Here is a 14,037-nt window from a genome sequence, read left to right on the forward strand (position 1 = left end):
TCTATAATGAGTCAGCCTATAGCCGGGGAAGTGATGATCTCCCTCCTTTTAGACTGTTTAACTTATTTTTAATTTATTATTCTTACTTCTCTTCTAACATTGTATATCTGTGAACTCTCTTCTAAAGTTGTATATCTGTGAACTTGTAATGCTGCTGTGACACTAATCTCCTCTGGGCTCAATATAGCATCTATTTATCTATCTATCTATCTATTCCTTCACCATGACTGGAACTGTCTGGAACTCCCTGCCCACCAGTACCCTGGGGGCACTTTCACCAGAAGAACCAGTGAGGTCCACCTATTCAGGGGCAATAAATGCCACTAAAGTCACATCCTGAAAGTTATTGCACAATGTAAAGCATCAAATAGGGATGTGTTGTCATTGCAATGAGTGAAATGGGCTGCAAGACCCTACAGAAGACAATATCAAATACTGACAGGATCACTGGGGTCTCCCTTCCCCCCCATTGTGACATTTACTGCAAGTGTTGCAGACGAAGGGCCTGAAGCATTGTTGAGGATCCCTACCACCCGTCCCACTATCTCTCTGACCCACTACCATCAGGAAGGAGGCACAGGAGCACCAGGACTAGGACTACCAGATTGGGTAACAGCTTCTTCCCTCAGGCTGTGAGACTAATGAATACCCTGCAACTACCAAGGTTCGTCACTAGGACAGTGAGCTGTTCACTGTTTACCTGTGCTGTGCACTGCTTGTATTTTGAATTACTGTATATTTTATTAACTTATTTATGTAATATTTGTTTTATGTGCTGTATGTGATATTTTTTGTGGGTGAACTGTGGTCTGTAGAAACGTTTTGATTTATTGTACTGTATATACTGTATGTACAATCAGATGACAATAAACTTGAAATTAAATCTGCCCTTTGATCTGCAACTTCGACCTTAGGGCGAAGCAGGCTCTGAGGGACCTCCAGGCAAGACTGGACCAGTGGGGCCACAGGGTCCTCCAGGAAAATCAGGGCCCGAGGGATTGCGAGGAATTCCTGGCCCAGTGGTGAGTGGTGCATAGTCAAGCCCGTTCTCCTGTACTGAAATCAGGACAAGGTTGGAGGAAATAATGGTTTAATTTTCCTGCAGGGTGAACAAGGGCACCCAGGACCCGCTGGTCAGGATGGACCACCAGGACCTATGGTAAGTGTGGAAAGGAAGTTTTTATTGAATAGACACCCAACTCTCAGCTGAGAATTAGCCTGACAAATGGTGACCCTCCAATCTCAGGAACTTCTTCATATGTAACGTGACCAGAGAACCAAGGATGCACTTCTGGGGAAAATGGTCAAAAGCTTCACAGGAGTCAAACGCAGGGTGAATATCGATCTATAACATCCCATCACACTGTCCTGGGATCAGGAACAATGTGAAACTCCCTCTGCACCATCCCATCACACACTCCTGGGGTCAGGCACAATGTGAAACTCCCTCTGCACCATCCCATCACACATTCCTGGGGTCAGGCACAATGTGAAGCTCCCTCTGCACCATCCCAGGATCAGCCACAGAGTGAAGCTCCCTCTGCACCATCCCTTCACACATTCCTGGGATCAGACACAGAGTGAATCTCTCTTTACACTGTCCCATCACACACTGCCAGGGTCAGACACAAGGTGAAACACTCTCCACACTGTCTCATCGCACACTCCCGGGGTTAGAAACAAGGTGAAATGCCCAGAAAGTGTTTCCCATTGATGCAATTTATGAATATTATTGGATGTTGGATGTAACAAAAACTCTTCTGTTGTCACAGGGACCCCCTGGTCTGCCTGGACTGAAAGGAGATCCAGGAAGCAAGGGAGAGAAAGTGAGTGAGGGGCACAGTGTGAATGGGAGGGAAAGAGGGAGTCTGTGTGAGTGATGGAGGGAATGAGGGGTGGCAGGTGGTGAATGAGGGAGGAAGTGGGTGAGGAATAATAGGGATCAGTAGATGAGGGTTTGGATGGTGGGAGGGAGGGATGTCTTGACCTGTCTCTCCATTCACAATGTGATCCCATTGTTTACCAGGTGGGGTAACGCTGTGGACAGGGTGGGGTAACACTGCGGACAAGGTGGGGTAAAGCTGCAGACAAGGTGAAATTTCGGAGATGCCCAAGAGCAAGTGGCCATGAACCTGTGCCTCTTCCCACAGGGACATCCCGGTCTGATTGGGTTGATCGGCCCTCCTGGAGAACAGGGAGAGAAGGGTGACCGTGGTTTGCCTGGACTACAGGGCCTTCCAGGAAGCAAAGGAGATGTTGTAAGTAAAAGACATCTTTTAATGTAAAGGGCTGGGTGCAATTGATCCCAAGTTGCTATGGGAAACCAGGGAAGAGTTAACTGGGTCCCCAACAGATTTTGGAATTGGAATTAGACTGTAAGACCACAAGACATAGGCACAGAATTAGCCCACTCAGTCCATCCAGTGCACTCTGCCTTTCCATCATGGCTGAAATATTATCCCTCTGAAAACCGTTCTCTTGCCTTCTCCCTGTAAACCTTGATGCCCAGTCTAATCAACCTCTGCTTAAGCACGTATACCCAGTGACAGCCTCCTATGGCAATGAATTCCACAGATTCTCTACTCTCTGGCTAAAGAAATTCCTCCTTATCTCTGTTCTAAATACACTTTCCTTTATTCTGAGGCTATGCCCTCTGACGCTAGACTCTCCCACTATAGGAAACATCCTCCCCACATCCACTCTATCTAGACCTTTCAATCTCCTGATAGATTTCAATGAGATTTCCCCCTCATTTGTCTAAACTCCAGTGAGTTCAGGCCCAGAGCCCTCAAACACTCCTCATATGTTAATCCTTGCATTCCTGGAATAATTATTCTCGTGAACTTCCTCCGGCCCCTCCCCAATGCCAACATATCTTTTCTATGATAAGGGGCCTAAAGCTGCTCACAATACCCTGTTTGGTCTGATCAGTGCCTTATAAAGCCTCAACATCCTTTATGTTATGTTGCATTTGCCTTCCTTACCATCTATTCAACCTGCAAGTTAACCTTTTAAGAAAACCTGCATGAGGACTCCCAAATCCCTTTGAACTCTGATTTTTGAATTTTCTTCTCATTTAGAAGATAATATGTGCCTTTATTGCTTCTACCAAGGTACATGACCATGCATTTACCTACACTATATTCCATCTGTCACTTCTTTGCCCATTCTCCCAATCTGCATAAGTCCTTCTTGAGACACCCTGCTTTCTCAACACTACCCACCCTTCCATCTACTAACTCTTATATCTATCCTACTTGTTATTTCCTTGAAGAATTGGTTAATGATGGTCACATATATCGAGCTAGAGTGGAAAAGCTAGTTTTCCACGCCCTCCACACAAATCATTTCAATATATCAGTAGACGAGAACAATAAGAACAGCAAAGCATTAAAGCTAGTGTCGATAATAAGGTGCAGAAACTACAGTGAGGTTAACTGTGATGTCATGAGTTCATCTTGAATGTACAAGATTTAAGAGTCTTATAACAGCAGGACAGAAGCTGCCCTTGAGCCTGGTGGTATATGTTTTCAGGCTTTTGTATCTTCTGCCCGATATAAAGGGGCAGAAGAGAGAATGACCTGGATAGGAAGGGCCCTTGATTATGCTGGCTTTCCCAAGCCAGTGGGATATGGAGACAGATCAAGAGAGAAGTCTATTGATGATCACTCCTGGAGATCTCAACCCTCTCACTGAGAGGTTATTGGTCATCACTCCTTGAGTTCTCAACCCTCTCACAGAGAGAAGGCTATTGGTGATCACTCCTGGAGATCTCAAACCTCTCACAGAGAGAAGGCTATTGGTGGTCACTCCTGGAGTTCCCACCTCTCTCAAATGCAACATCATTGATACATACAGATCTCCTGTAGTCAATGACAAACTCTTTTGTGTTGCTGACATTGTGGAAAAGGTTGTTGTCACGCTGACATGCCACAGAGCTCTCCATCTCCTTCCTGTACACCAACTCATCGTTATATGAAATACGGCTTAATATGGTAGTATCATCTGTAAACTTGTAGGCAGAGTTAGAGCAGAATCTGGCCACACAAACGTGAGTGTACAGGGAGTATAGGGGACCCTGAGGCACCAATGCTGAGAATCATCATGCCAGAGATCATCCTGCCAATTCCTTTCAGTCTGTTGATTTGGTTGAGTGAGGGGTTAAGGCTCAGGATCCAGAATCTGGAGCTAAATTTTTCCCATCTCAATCAGCCAGAGGAGAGACTGTAGGATAGACAATGTTGTTCTTGTATTTAAGGTGTCGACAGACATCAGCCAGGTAACTAGGCTGGTGAGATGTTGTCAGTTGTAGGGAAATCAGCCAGGTAACTGTACCATGGTGAGACGTTGTCAGTTGTAGGGAATCCGTGGGTAACTGTAGGCTGGTGAGACGTTGTCTGTGGTAGGGAATTCCATGGGTAACTGTAGGCTGGTGAGACGTTGTCTGTGGTAGGGAATTCCGTGGGTAACTGTAGGCTGGTGAGATGTTGTCTGTGGTAGGGAATTCCGTGGGTAACTGTAGGCTGGTGAGATGTTGTCAGTTGTAGGGAAATCAGCCAGGTAACTGTACCATGGTGAGACGTTGTCAGTTGTAGGGAATCCGTGGGTAACTGTAGGCTGGTGAGACGTTGTCTGTGGTAGGGAATTCCATGGGTAACTGTAGGCTGGTGAGACGTTGTCTGTGGTAGGGAATTCCGTGGGTAACTGTAGGCTGGTGAGATGTTGTCTGTGGTAGGGAATTCCGTGGGTAACTGTAGGCTGGTGAGACGTTGTCTGTAGTAGGGAATTCTGTGGGTAACTGTAAGCTGGTGAGACGTTGTCTGTGGGAGGGAATTCCGTGGGTAACTGTAGGCTGGTGAGATATTGTCTGTGGTAGGGAATTCCGTGGGTAACTGTAGGCTGGTGAGACGTTGTCTGTGGGAGGGAATTCCGTGGGTAACTGTAGGCTGGTGAGATATTGTCTGGGGTAGGGAATTCCATGGGTAACTGTAAGCTGGTGAGACGTTGTCTGTGGGAGGGAATTCCGTGGGTAACTGTAGGCTGGTAAGATATTGTCTGTGGTAGGGAATTCCGTGGGTAACTGTAGGCTGGTGAGACGTTGTCTGTGGTAGGGAATTCCATGGGTAACTGTAGGCTGGTGAGACGTTGTCTGTGGTAGGGAATTCCGTGGGTAACTGTAGGCTGGTGAGACGTTGTCTGTGGTAGGGAATTCCGTGGGTAACTGTAGGCTGGTGAGACGTTGTCTGTGGTAGGGAATTCCGTGGGTAACTGTAGGCTGGTGAGACATTGTCTGTGGTAGGGAATTCCATGGGGAACTGCAGGCTGGTGAGACGTTGTCTGTTGTAGGGAATTCTGTGGGTAACTGTAGGCTGATGAGACGTTGTCTGGGGTAGGGAATTCCATGGGTAACTGTAAGCTGGTGAGACATTGTCTGTGGGAGGGAAATTAGCCGGGTAACTGCAGGCTGGTGAGACGTTGTCTGTGGTAGGGAATTCCGTGGGGAACTGCAGGCTGGTGAGACGTTGTCTGTTGTAAGGAATTCTGTGGGGAACTGTAGGCTGATGAAACGTTGTCTGTGGTAAGGAATTCTGTGGGGAACTGTAGGCTGATGAAACGTTGTCTGTGGTAGGGAAATTAGCCGGGTAACTGTAGGTGTTGTATCTAAGTGCGTGTAGAGTAAGAAATAAGGTAGATGATCTTTTTGCAATATTACAGATTGCCAGGTATGATGTTATGGCCATCACTGAATTGTGGCTGAAGGATGGTTGTAGTTGGGAACTGAATATCCAAGGTTACAGATTATATCGGAGGGATAGGAAGGTAGGCAGAGGGGGTGGCATGGCTCTACTGGTAAAGAATGGCATTAAATCAGTAGAAAGATGTGACATAGGATCGGAAGATGTTGAATCCTTGTGGGTTCAATTAAGAAACTGCAAGGGTCTATACAGGCCTCTCAACAGTGGCTGGGAGGTGGACCACAGATTACAACAGGAAATAGAAAAGGCGAATCAAAAGGGCATTGTTATGGTAGTCATGGGATATTTTAACATGCAGGTCGATTGGGAAAATTAGGGTGGTAATGGATCTCCAGAGAGTTTGTTGAATGCCTAAGAGATGGCTTTTCAGAGCAGTTTGTTGTTGAGCCTATTAAGGGATAAGCTATACTAGATTTGTTGTTATGTAATGAACCAGAGGCGATTAACAAGCTTAAGATAAAGGAACCCTTAGGAACCAGTGATCACAATATGATTGGGTTCAACTTGAAATTTGATAGGGAGAGAGTAGAGAGTAAAGTCTGATGTAACAATATTTCATATAGAACATAGAATAGTACAGCACATTACAGACCCTTCGGCCCACAATGTTGTGCCGACCTTCAAACTCTGCCTTCCATATAACCTCCCACCTTAAATTCCTCCATATACCTGTCTAGTAGTCTCTTAAGTTCACTAGTGTATCTGCCTCCACCATTGACTCAGGCAGTGCATTTCACGCACCAACCACTCTCTGAGTGAAAAACCTTCCTCTAATATCCCCCTTGAACTTCCCTCCCCTTACCTTAAAGCCATGTCCTCTTGTACTGAGCAGTGGTGCCCTGGGGAAGAGGCGCTGGCTGTCCACTCTGTCTATTCCTCTTAATATCTTGTACACCTCTATCATGTCTCCTCTCATCCTCCTTCTCTCCAAACAGTAAAGCCCTAGCTCCCTTAATCTCTGAATTTCTCTTAATCTCTTAATTTCAGTAGAGTAAGGGAAATTACAGTGGTATGGGAGAGGAGTTGGTCAATGTAAACTGGAAGGAGCTGCTGGCAGGGATGTCAGCAGAGCAGCAATGGTGTGTGTTTCTGGGGAAAATGTGGAAGGTGCAGGACATGTGTATTCTAAAAATGAGGAAATACTCAAATGGTAAAAGAGTACAACTATGGCTGACAAGGGAAGTCAAAGCTTTTGTAAAAGCAAAAGGAAGGGCATACAACAAAGCAAAAATTAGTGGGAAGACAGAGGATTGGGAAGTTTTTAAAAACCTGCAGAGAGCAACTGAAAAAGTCATAAGAAGGGAAAATATGAAATAAGAAAACAAGCTGGCAAATTATATCAAACTGGATAGTAAAGTTTTTACAAGTGTGTTTAAAAATAAAAGAGAAACGAAAATGAATATAGGACCACTAGAAAATGAGACAGGAGAAATAATAAAAGGGGACAAGGAGATGGCTGATGAATTAAATGAGTTTTTTGCACCAGTCTTCACTGAAGAAGACTCTTGCAATATGCCTGATGTTACATAGAAACGTAGAAAACCTACAGCAAAATACAGGCCCTTCAGCCCACAAAGCTGTGAAAATATGTCCTTACCATAGAAATTACCTAGGGTTACCCATTGCCCTCTATTTTTCTCAGCTCTGTGTGCCTATCGAGAAGTCTCTTAAAAGACCCTATCGTATCCGCCTCCGCAACCATTGTTGGCAACCCATTCCATGCACCAACCACTATCTGCGTAAAAATCTTACCCCTGACATCTCCTCTGTACCTACTTCCAATCACCTTAAAACTGTGCCCTCTCATGCTAGCCATTTCAGCCCTGAAAAAAAGCTGAAAGACCTAAAGGTACATAAATCAACCAGACCAGATTAACTGCACCCTAGGGTTCTGAACGAAGTAGCATTAGAGATTGTGATGGCTTTAGAAATGATCTTTCAAAAATCATTTGACTCTGGCATAGTGCTAGAGGACTGGAAAATTGGAAATGTCATTCCATTCTTTAAGAAAGGAGGAAGGCAATGCCCCGCTATCAAAGACTATTGGAGTGGGATACACAATGCTCTACAAGACATCTTTAAATGTGAAATACCCTTAGAAAGTCAGACCATATATTTTGGGTATATATCTCAAGAATGGTTGAAAAGAGATAAATATTTAATGAATATGCTGCAGGTGGCTGGTGAAAAGACTCTTACTAGGAGATGGCTATCACAGGAGAGCCCAACTTTAAATACATGAATGGAAATTACAATGGACATTTACAAAATGGAGAAGATAACAGCATCTGTTAATCATAAGTTGCAACAATTTGATTCATACTGGGAAAAATGGTTTAACTACTTAACACCTCATAGGCCTGATTTTATTCTCACAAATCAATGAATATGTTGTACAAAAAAGATCACTCCCTACTTGTACATAGTTTTCTCCTTTTGGTTGTTCTTTCTTTCGTCTCTTTTCTATAAGTGTATACCTCAGATAAATATCATGTGGAGATTTGTGGCAAATATGACTATATGATATTTACGTACAATATCTGAAATACATCTTATGGAAATGTTTGTTTGATGATGAACTTCAATAAAAAAATAAATTACAGAAAAGGAGGAAGGCAGCAGAAAGGAAGTTATAGACCAGTTAGCCTGACTTCAGTGGTTGGGAAGATGTTGGAGTCAATTGTTAAGGATAAGGTGTTGCAGTACTTGGTGACACAGGACAAGATAGGGCAAAGTCAGAATGGTTTCCTTCAGGGGAAATCCTGCCTGATGAACCTGCTGGAATTGTTTGAGGAGATTACAAGTAGGATAGAAAAAGGAAGTAGTGGATGTTGTATATTTGGATTTCAGAAGGCCTTTGACAAGGTGCCACACATGAGGCTGCTTACCAAGTTACAAGCCCATGGTAATACAGGAAAGTTACTATCATGGTTAGAGCATTGGCTGATTGGAAATAAAAGGATCCTTTTCTGGTTGGCTGCCAGTGACTACTGGTGTTCCGCAGGAGTCAGTGTTGGGACCAGTTCTTTTTATGCTGTATATAAATGACTTAGATGATGGAATAGATAGCTTTGTTGCCAAGTTTGCAGATGATACGAAGATTGGTGGAGGGGCATGTAATGTTGAGGAAACAGGTAGGGTACAGAAGGACAGACAGATAAGGAGAATAGGCAAGAAAATGGCAAATGAAATACAGTGTTGGAAAATGCATGGTCATGCACTTTGGTAGTAGAAATAAATGTGCAGACCATGTTCTTAACGGGGAGAAAATCCGGGAATCTGAGATGCAGAAGGACTTGGGAATCCTTGTGCAGAACACCCTGAAGGTTAACTTGCAGGCTGAGTTGGTGGTGAGGAAGGCAAATGTCATATTAGTATTCATTTCACACCACCCCCCACACCAAATGGTGATGCAGCCAGTCAGAATGCTCTCTACTGTACATTTGTAGAAGGAGTCTGTAACTAGATCCTGGTGTAATCAGCACCCAGTATGTCCCAGAAGGCCCTGAGGAATCCCAACCCCAGGGATTTGCATAACTGGTTAAGGGTGTTGTTCAGCTCCTCCAGTGATAAGGGACGCTCTCAGGACTGACCTTTGACAGGTCCTCCCAAAGCACTCCCTGCACTTCCTCACGATGGGTCCAGTGAGATAAGGGTTGCATAAAATGACGCACTCACCATACCATGGGAGCAGCCTCACTGAGTGGCCCCACGACAGGAGTAGTCTCAGCCTTGGGACCAGTTGCAGGGGAAGGGTATCCCCACTCCTCTGGTTTGAAAATAACACCCACAGCCTGTTCTTGGGGTTGGGCAGGGCTGGACCCCTGCTCATCATAATGCTCTGTACTGTGCCTCCTGCCCCTATTTTGGGCAACCTATTGACCTCCTGGAAGTATGGAAGAAAGTCTCAAAGCACCTTGACCTTGTCCAGCTGCTCCAAGGTTATTTTGGTCACCCAACCCTGGGTAACACATGTAGGAGTCATGACCTCCCCACTTATCAGGACCCTGGTACTCCACTCCTCCTGGGAGAATGGTGACCCAGGAATACTCAGGTCAAATGATGAAAAATAGTGAGGTGGAGTTCATGGGTTCAAAGTCCATTTAGGAAAAGGAAGGCAGAGGGAAAGAAGCTGTTCCCGAATCACTGAGTGTGTGCCTTCAGGCTTCTACACCTCCTTCCTGATGACAACTTGCAGGTTGAATCAGTGGTGTGGAAGACAAATGCAATGTTAGCATTCATTTCAAGAGGTCTAGAATACAAGAGCAGGGATGTGATGCTGAGGCTTTAGAAGGCACTGGTGAGGCCTCACCTTGAGTATTGTGAACAGTTTTGGGTCCCTTATCTTAGAAAAGATGTGCTGGCATTGGAGAGGGTCCAGAGGAGGTTCACAAGGATGATTCCAGGAATGAAAGGGTTATCATACAAGGAACATTTGATTGCTCTGGGTCTGTACTCACTGGAATTTAGAAGGATGGGTGGGGTGGGGGGGGGTCTCAATGAAATCTTTCAAATGTTGAAAGGCTGAGACAGAGTAGATGTGGAAAGGATGTTTTCTCTGGTGGCAGAGTCTAGGAAAAGAGGGCATAGCCTCAGGATAGAGAAGCACCCTTTAAAAACAGAAATGCGGAGAAATTTCTTTAGCCAAAAGGTGGTGAATTTGTGGAATTTGTTGCCACATGCAGCTGTGGAGGCCAGGTCACTGGGTGTATTTAAGGCAAAGATTGATAAGTTCTTGATTGGACATGGCATCAAAGGTTATGGCGAGAAGGCCGGGAACTGGGGTTGAGGAGGAAAAATAAAAGAATCAGCCATGATTGAATGATTTAGGCCATTTGGCCCATCAAGTCTGTTCCACCATTTAATCATGGCTGATCCTTTTCTCCCCTCCTCAATCCCATTCCCTGGCCTTCTCCCCATAACCTTTATAAGGCAAGGCAGTAGCTGATGCCCATATGAACCTTAAGAAGGCAATTGACAAGTCCTGCAGGGTTGGCTGGTTCAGAGGGCATGGGGATTTTAGATGAACTGACTAAAAGGGTTTGTATTTGGTTCGGTGGTGGGAGGCAGAGGATAATGATGAAAGAAGATTTCTGCCTGTAAGTCACCGATCTGTGACATACTGCAATGATCAGAGTTGGGATCTTTGCTCTTTGTGATGTTTATTAATGATATCATCACTGTAAGTTTGTAGACGACATGAAGATTGGTGATGTGGATAGTGAGGAAGGTTGTCTAAGGTCACAGAAGGATGTAAATCAGATAGAAAATTGGATGGACTGTTTGCTGATGGAATTTCTCCCCGAGAAAAGTGAAATGATGCATTTTGGGAATTAATTAAGATAGAACAAATAGGATTGGAATTCCCTGAAAGTATAATGCAAGGAGAGAGGTGGTGAAGAAGGCGGGCAGCATGAAGTATACGAGCTGAGACCTCATGCTGGACCTCTCCTGGATCACTCTGTGCCACTCTGGTCTCCACAGTACAGGGAGGATGCGGTTGTGTTGGAGAGGGTGCGGAGAGATTTGCCAGGGTGTTGGCTGGATTGAGGACTTTAGTTATGGGAGAAATTGGATAGGCTGGGCTTCAATCCTCTGGGGCGGAGATTGAGGAGTTACGTGATGAAGGGGAGGCAGCCTGAAACTTTTTCTCATGATGGGGTATCAAAAACAAGTTTATGGGTGAGACAAAAGGAGTTTTTAAGGGGATCTGAGGGATGAGTTTTTTCCATTTCAAGAAGTTTCTACAAGTGGAAGTGGTGGAATCAGATTCTGTCACTGTGTTTAGAAGACAGTTACACAGAATCAATTTAATATCACTGGCATATGTTGTAAAATTTGCTGTTTTGTGGTAGTGATACAATGCAATACATAATAAAACATGTAAATTACAATAAGAAATATATTTTTTAAAATTAAAATTGTGCAAAAAGGGAAAAAAGGTCAGAAACAAGAGAAAATCTGCAGATGCTGGAATTCCTAGCAACACACACAAAATGCTGGAGGAACTCAGCAGACCAGGCAGCATCTATGGAAAAGAGTAAACTGTCGATGTTTCGGGCCGAGACCCTTCAGCGCATACTGCCGAAGGGTTTTGGCCTGAAAGATCAACCTACTTTTTTCCATAGATGCTGCCTGGCCTGCTGAGTTCCTCCAGCATTTTGTGTGTGTTGCAAAAAATAAGGTAGTGTTTATGGGTTCATTATCCAATCAAAAATCTGATAGTAGAGAAGATGCTCCTAAAATGCTGAGTGTTTGTCTTGTATCCATTTTTATACTTTGAATTTATTTTGCACTATGAACCACTTCCTTGATAATATGAATGAGAAGAGAGCAGGTCCTGGGTGATGGGGGTCCTTAATGATGGATGCCACCTTTTTGAGTTATCTCTTTTAGAAGCTGTCCAAGATGCTGGGGAGGCCGTTGCCTATGATGGAGAATGCTGAGATTACAACTTTCAGCAGCTTTTTACAATCTTTTGCAGTGGCCCTTCCATACTAGATGGTGATGCAACCCATGAGAATGTTTTCCACAAAATGCTGGAGGAACTCAGCAGGAACTCAAGGAGCTCAGCCCAAACATTGACTGTACTTTTTTTTCCATAGAAGCTGCCTGGCCTGCTGAGTTCGTCCAGCATTTTGTGTGTGTTGCTCGGATTTCTAACAACTGCGGATTTTCTTTTGTTTGAGGATATCTTTCATGGAACATCTGTAGAAATTTGCAAGGGTCTTTGGTGACGTACCAAATTTCCTAAAACTCCTTTTAATTAAATGTAACTACTACTAACTTTGTAATTGCAGCAATCTGTTGCATCAACATATAAACTGCTCACCCTTTCTGCTGCTGATCCCTCGATGAAGACTGCTGTGTATACACTTGGCTTCACTTTCTGAAGTTCACAATCAATTCTTTATTCTTTGGAAAGGTGGGTTTGTGACATTCTGCTGTTTGTGTCTCCCCACAGGGATTAGCTGGAGCTGCAGGACCTCTTGGACCCCCTGGACCCCCTGGCCTGCCTGTAAGTACAGTAACATCGAATGTCCAGCTCACAGTCACAGGGTCGTTTCAAACCAACAGCACACGGTCACAGGGACATTTCACACCAGAGCACACAGTCACAGGGACATTTCACACCCACAGCACACGGTCACAGGGACATTTCACACCGAGAGCACACGGTCACAGGGAAATTTCACACCCACAGCACACGGTCACAGGGACATTTCATACCCACAGCACACGGTCACAGGGACATTTCACACCGAGAGCACACGGTCACAGGAAAATTTCACACCCACAGCACACGGTCACAGGGACATTTCATACCCACAGCACACGGTCACAGGGACATTTCACACCCACAGCACACGGTCACAGGGACATTTCACACCGAGAGCACACGGTCACAGGGAAATTTCACACCCACAGCACATGGTCACAGGGACATTTCATACCCACAGCACACGGTCACAGGGACATTTCACACCCACAGCACACGGTCACAGGGACATTTCACACCGAGAGCACACGGTCACAGGGAAATTTCACACCCACAGCACATGGTCACAGGGACATTTCATACCCACAGCACACGGTCACAGGGACATTTCACACCGAGAGCACACGGTCACAGGGAAATTTCACACCCACAGCACATGGTCACAGGGACATTTCATACCCACAGCACACGGTCACAGGGACATTTCACACCCACAGCACACGGTCACAGGGACATTTCACACCGAGAGCACACGGTCACAGGGAAATTTCACACCCACAGCACATGGTCACAGGGACATTTCATACCCACAGCACACGGTCACAGGGAAATTTCACACCAACAGCACACGGTCACAGGGAAATTTCACACCAACAGCACACGGTCACAGGGACATTTCACTCCGAGAGCACACGGTCACAGGGACATTTCACACCGAGAGCACATGGTCACAGGGACATTTCATACCGAGAGCACACGGTCATAGGGAAATTTCACACCGAGAGCACACGGTCACAGGGACATTTCACACCAGAGCACACGGTCACAGGGACATTTCATACCGAGAGCACACGGTCACAGGGACATTTCATACCGAGAGCACACGGTCATAGGGAAATTTCACACCGAGAGCACACGGTCACAGGGACATTTCACACCAGAGCACACGGTCACAGGGACATTTCATACCGAGAGCACACGGTCACAGGGAAATTTCACACCGAGAGCACACAGTCACAGGGACATTTCACACCGAGAGCACACAGTCACAGGGACATTTCA

General features: G+C 45.2%; 1 protein-coding gene across 2 annotated transcripts in view; it reads left to right on the forward strand.

Moving 5' to 3' along the window:
• col11a1a (collagen, type XI, alpha 1a) overlaps positions 1 to 14,037 on the forward strand; it is a 386,832-nt gene that overhangs the window by 332,743 nt on the left and 40,052 nt on the right. For both annotated transcript variants that reach the window (XM_073062463.1, XM_073062464.1), the window contains 5 exons: positions 915 to 1,022; positions 1,106 to 1,159; positions 1,773 to 1,826; positions 2,151 to 2,258; positions 12,721 to 12,774. In XM_073062463.1, the coding sequence (XP_072918564.1) occupies positions 915 to 1,022; positions 1,106 to 1,159; positions 1,773 to 1,826; positions 2,151 to 2,258; positions 12,721 to 12,774 (378 nt within the window). The remainder of the gene's footprint in view (positions 1 to 914; positions 1,023 to 1,105; positions 1,160 to 1,772; positions 1,827 to 2,150; positions 2,259 to 12,720; positions 12,775 to 14,037) is intronic.

The sequence above is a fragment of the Hemitrygon akajei genome, chromosome 12, assembly GCF_048418815.1.
Source record: "Hemitrygon akajei chromosome 12, sHemAka1.3, whole genome shotgun sequence".
Classification (NCBI taxonomy): domain Eukaryota; kingdom Metazoa; phylum Chordata; class Chondrichthyes; order Myliobatiformes; family Dasyatidae; genus Hemitrygon; species Hemitrygon akajei.